Below are 5845 nucleotides of genomic sequence, written 5' to 3' on the forward strand. Positions count from 1 at the left end.
CAATTATCTCATGTCATGATGTCGAATGTTAAAATGCAGGGGCCCCCAAAGAGGTCAAGCCCCCCCCCCCCCGGGCCCCCAAATGATTTCAAATTCCTAGCTAAGCCACTGATTCTTCTTGCACTAATGCAACCTGTGACCAAAGTCCCACAGAGATAGAATGCCAATACTAACTATTCATGAGCTAAGTGAATTACTGGGCGCCTTAAAGCATACCATTCAAGCTTCCAGGACTCGGTCTCAAAACTCTTTATTCGATATCTAAGCACTTTGATCATTTGAACCCTAAAGCACGCTCCCTATTTAAAATTAATAAAACACCAAACAGCAATAAAAAGCAAAAACAAAAATAAATAAACTGATAGAAAAAAACTATGCTTTAAGAATTTAGTTAATCATTTCCTCTTGTTACTTTTTGTTACTTTAAAGTTGACATCCATGTTTAATCAGTTGTTTCTTTGTGTTTCAGTTGAGCTCAGCCCCAAGCCTAAACGAAAACAAAATATCAGCGCCCTACTCTTGTCTAAACTGGCCAACATTGACAGCAAGGACATCAGGCAAACTATAGATGTGGAGCATCACAACGAAGGTGATATGTTATGAGATGTATTATGTAGAAAGCACGCGGCACATCACACTGTAGCACATCATAAGAAACATCATTCTCATACAAAATAGCACCACATGAAAACAAAATATTTGTTACACTGATGTACTCAAAAACATGTAAAGCAATCATTGCCTTCTGAACTCCCCCGCCCACCCACACAGATCTATCACACGCAAAGCCATATTAATCTTTACTTATACAGCGGAAGCAGTCAGGAAAACCAACGACCCTTCCAGATTAACAGGCATGACTAGATTTGACACACAATGACAGGAAATGCGGATTTAATTATGTTGTCCTTTGTATTAACGTCTGTAGGCTATCTTATAAGACAAGATCTCCTTATTAGTCTCAAAAGACAACCCCTAACGTCCTGATCTAACAATTAACATCTACAAAAAGAAACAAAACTCACAACTAACCAATTCACGCTATGGAAAGGAAATATACACACACTTTTCAACACAAACATGCAATTATATGATGTTTTATATTACATTATATTGCTAAGCCTTTGTCCGCCAAGGGTCTATATAAGTTTTCTTTCCGTCTTCTGCGCTGTCTTCAACAAGAACTTTCATCTTGTCCTCAGATGTTTTTGCAGCGGCCTTCGTGAGAGCTATCCGTCTCTTTCAAAAGCCCTTTGCTGCCAGCTACTTTCTCAATGCAAGCGAGGGCAAAATGGCTCTTGAATTGATCTTTATAGCGTTTACGGGGGGGGGGGGGGAAGTATTCAAATCAGATGTGGAAAAATATGCAGACCGCAAATGGATTAGGCTACTCATCATTGATCTTTGAAATCGAAGACATTGCCATTATTATTATATTGTTAATTTAAATGTATGTAGGCCTAAGGTGGAATGCGGAAAGAGAAATAGTAATTTGTCTTCAAATTTAGGCCTACAATCTATTAGGGTCAATGTTCACTTACGGTTATATAGATTATAGTTCTGAAATCAGATACAGTCCCAAACGTCTCAATAGTAATTTGACAAAATTGTATCTTTTGCGAATATCTGGCATCCTACAAGAATGTAATAAACATTTAGTGATTAAATTCGGCCGATAAATTTTATGGGCTATCTTGCATCAATAATAAGCAAGTGAGATAATATAGGTTAGTTATCCTTCTACTAATACAGAGGTGAGCAAAGAGGTGAAGTCGAAACTTTTGGAAGAATACAAAGCTTCATGGAAGTAGGCTATGTCCCCAATTTCACTGAACAAACTTCCCAATTGAAACTCGACAAAACACAAATTTAACGAAAGATATTTAATTTACATTCATTTAAGGTAGATCTAGGTGAGTGTTATCTTTCTAAAAACAATTCTTACATTCCTTGCTACTACAAAAAAAAAAATCTATGAATAACAATCCAAGATAAATCTCAAGTAGGGCCTATAAAAGTATAATAAGAAAAACGAACAGAAATTCGACACACTCATACAAACTAATGTCATACAAACTAATGTCATACATTGTCTCAACGTAATAAATATGAATTTATTATTCCTAATCAGCTTCTTTCTTCTTATAGTGATCTCCTTGTCAAGTGAGTTTTTTTCTTTTAGGCCTATCCTAGGAAAATCTGACTAAGCTGATTTCGTATTTTCTTTTCAGCTTTGTCTCCCTCTAACAATCATTCTTTCTTGGGTCCGTCTGGGTCAGACATACTACTTATGAAGCCGATGACACTATCATATAAGATGTTAGTGAGAGTGTTTATGTAATCAGGGCGTAGTAGGCTATCACTCTTTATTGTAAATGGCTGGGCTTTCAGGGGACTAATGATCGATATTATCCTACAATTATCTTTCCAACACTATTTGGATGTTACGAAAGCCAATACAATCTATAGAGCCTTACCTTGAAAAAATAAAACATTATTCTTCAGAAATCTTCGGGGACATTGATTTCATCCATGCTGATGGTCAACGCAGTGGTTCCAGGAACACAGCCAATTTTGACAGCGTGAATGAAAAAGTGGAGCTAACTCTGACTCAAGGAAAAGCATTTGTTATCATTAAGGTCAGTAATCTGTATATATAATTCTCTATGTCACCCAACCATGCAGTACAAGAGGCAAGCATGCAGACTCTTTAACCCTTGATGAAAAAGTCATGAAAAGATAACTCTTTTATTTCTGCAAGTTGGACTAGAGTTACCCCACATAACTTTTGCGGCGACAGAGAGTGCGGCTCAGAAAAAAAAAGAGGGGGGGGGGGGGAAGAACAAGAAATCTTCTTTGTATATATAATTCTCTACATTGCCCAATCACCCGCCCTATTTGGACAGCTCTGTCTTTCAGAAAGCTTTCACCCGTCACTAAATAGCGGCGTATGCTACACTGCGGGTCGGCTCGTTTCAACTATTTGATTTATTTTGTTCTTTTCTTTTGCATGTTTTGTTGAAATTGCATTGTCATTTCAAAAGTGGATAAAATGAATTAAACTCATTTTATTCTTACATTGTTTATTTTTTTTTTTCGGTTAATATTATTAGTGGTTTAGTTTAAAATATTTAAAAGTCATGAAACTGTTTTTATCTTTCACCTTAATTTCAGAATTCTTGGCAGAATAAATACAGAAAAATACTTTTATTGGATAAAGAATGTTATGAGGCTGTTAAAATATTACATTAGAAAATACTAAATAGAGCAATGAGATGCAAAGCAAACGAATTTTTAAATTTGATTAGAGTAACACCATTAGTAAAATCACTAAACTTAGAGACACTTCAGGACAGAAGAATAAAAAGTAAAGTAGCAATAAAACATAAAACACTTAACCATAATTTACAAATAGAAGAACAAAACCTAATGAAATACTCAGAAAGACACAAAGATAGAGGCACATTTCCTATTGCATAGGAGCCTACGTTAGAAGAAAATTGTACAAGTGCTCCTTCTTCCCTAGTGCCATTAGAGAATGGATCGGGTTGTCTGGGTCAGCCAGGAAAACCAACGTTTTAGCAGAGTTTAAGTCATTGATTAATATGCATGATTAGATTGACACATGAAATTATATTATTTTTGGAGGTAACATCTGTAACATATAAAAGATAAGATAAGATTATATTTTGAATCTATATGGTAATTATAATTGGCACATAAAAGAAAATTATGTTTTGTTCACTACTCTATACGTATTTTGTAACCAGATTTTTCAATTCTTATTGTCTAGGTCATTGCTGAGAGAATAGTTCCAACAGATTATGAGTTCAATGTTTGGAGAAAGTCACAAGCCATTGTTACCCGACAAATAGAGATTGATCTTCTAGCTAATGAACAAAGGCGTAGACTTTATCAGCATGTCATGGACCGTGCTGGTCATTCAGGTGAGTGTAACAAGAGTAATTTCAATTTTAATAAGAGTTGTCCATCCTGTTTCTACCAATTATAGTAAAAATAAAAAAAATACAGTAAATAGTGGATTCATTTTAAACTAAAAAAAAATATAAAAAAACACACACACACAAAATTAATATATTCATTTTAGATCTATTTGGTTTTCTTTTTTAACTATTAAAATTGATAATGTGCATTTGAAGAAATAGATGGTCAACTCCAAAAGTTAATTAAGAGTCATAATTGAAAAAAAAAGCTTGATAGTGTTGAGAGGCACATTTTTTTTTACAATACCTCTATTCAAGTCACTCCTTCATGGAGGAACCTGGGTGGATGAACTGATCTCAAAAACAGCTCTAATGATTTTCCTAGAAATTTAACAGTTGATGCATATCACTGAGAAAAGAACTACTAGCTTGTTGGCCACACAGGAAAAACCTAGTTTGACTGTATTAATTTTTCAAAGTAAAAATAAATAAATATAAATTTGGCTTTAGACTAAATCTAGGTCGAGATGCTACATCAGTTTTGAAAGGACTGTCGCATTCTTGAAAGGACTATCCAGTTCATGAATTTCCAAATGTAAAGCTTTATTGATTCAAGAGTTTAATGAATTCATATTCAGGAAAAATTTTCACATTGTTTTCTAAGTCTAGATCTAAATTCTTAGCATTATCATTAATAGGTGTACTAGATCAATACATTGGCTTAAACAGGATTCTTTCTCGAGGATAAGGGATCATGGTAAAAAAAATCATGTTTTTAAATCTAACATTCATTAATTTGTAAGAGAAAGACAATCACTCAATAAGTGCATAAAGAGGTAATGCCTTTTTAAATAATTATTTTTAATGTTTTACTTATTTTTTTCTTGTTTGTTGATAATATTGTATTTGGGTTTAATTTTGTATCAGTTTCAATGTGTATTAATACAAGCACATTTCTAGAACACAGTTCTTTCTTTGGTCTCCAACTCTCTCTTCGAATTCTTACTTCTATTTACAAATTCTAACTAAATTCTAAGAAAATTCTTAGAATAAATCAAGGCTTAATAAATATTTTTGGTCTACAAATACATTTGAATATCCAACTGTTGAATTAACTAAAGGAACAGGTACAAACACACATAATTTCAGCACACAGAAAACACTCCTATTGTTCACATTTCAGTCACCCACCCGTATCATATTACAATGACAAGAAACATTAACTTCATTGGTTACTCTGATCTAATTTGAATAGGACAATATACAAATCCCCCCTTTTTTTTTTTGACATTGACATTTGGCTTATCATGTTTCCACAGTCTCCACAGTTACATGCTTTGCTTTTTTAAAAATTTTATCATCTGATTTTACCATAAAGAACCTTACAATGTTTTCATTTATTATAGCTATAACTTTTTAGTCAAAATTACTTGTTTAACATAAATAAATAAGACATGCTTTCATTACATTCTTATTATTGAAATTTTTTAAAATTATAAAATCAGTTATAATCTTTTTTTTTTTAGTGAATTATTTACTAATCACCCTCCCCCTTCCCCTTCCCCCAAAACAACAAATCAAAAAGCTTGAATACGAAATGACAGTCTAGAGTGCATATCACTTGGACAGGCAGCCATTCTGGGGACATATTGTCTGTGTAGTCAATCTGGCTGTTGATTTGGACCATAATGCTTGGGTCTTTATGTAATCTGGCTAACTAGTCTAAAGACATACTGTGTCTGTGTAATCAGTCTGGCTGAATTTGGCTGCTGATGATCATAATGATTGGGTCCTTATGTGATCTAATTAACTTGAACCAAATGTCAGAAAAGGGCCCATTATTCCACCTCTTTCTTTGTCATTAAAGTAATCTGTTTTAAAAACTCTTTTGTGATTTTCAG

The 5845-nt window shown here is 33.6% G+C and overlaps 1 protein-coding gene across 2 annotated transcripts in view; it reads left to right on the top strand.

Moving 5' to 3' along the window:
* The window catches only part of LOC106075768 (serine-rich adhesin for platelets-like), a 72630-nt gene that overhangs the window by 63365 nt on the left and 3420 nt on the right, over positions 1 to 5845 (top strand). For both annotated transcript variants that reach the window (XM_056038467.1, XM_056038468.1), the window contains exons 3-5: positions 470 to 589; positions 2506 to 2639; positions 3794 to 3947. In XM_056038467.1, the coding sequence (XP_055894442.1) occupies positions 470 to 589; positions 2506 to 2639; positions 3794 to 3947 (408 nt within the window). The remainder of the gene's footprint in view (positions 1 to 469; positions 590 to 2505; positions 2640 to 3793; positions 3948 to 5845) is intronic.

Source organism: Biomphalaria glabrata, chromosome 8, assembly GCF_947242115.1.
Source record: "Biomphalaria glabrata chromosome 8, xgBioGlab47.1, whole genome shotgun sequence".
NCBI classification, from domain to species: domain Eukaryota; kingdom Metazoa; phylum Mollusca; class Gastropoda; family Planorbidae; genus Biomphalaria; species Biomphalaria glabrata.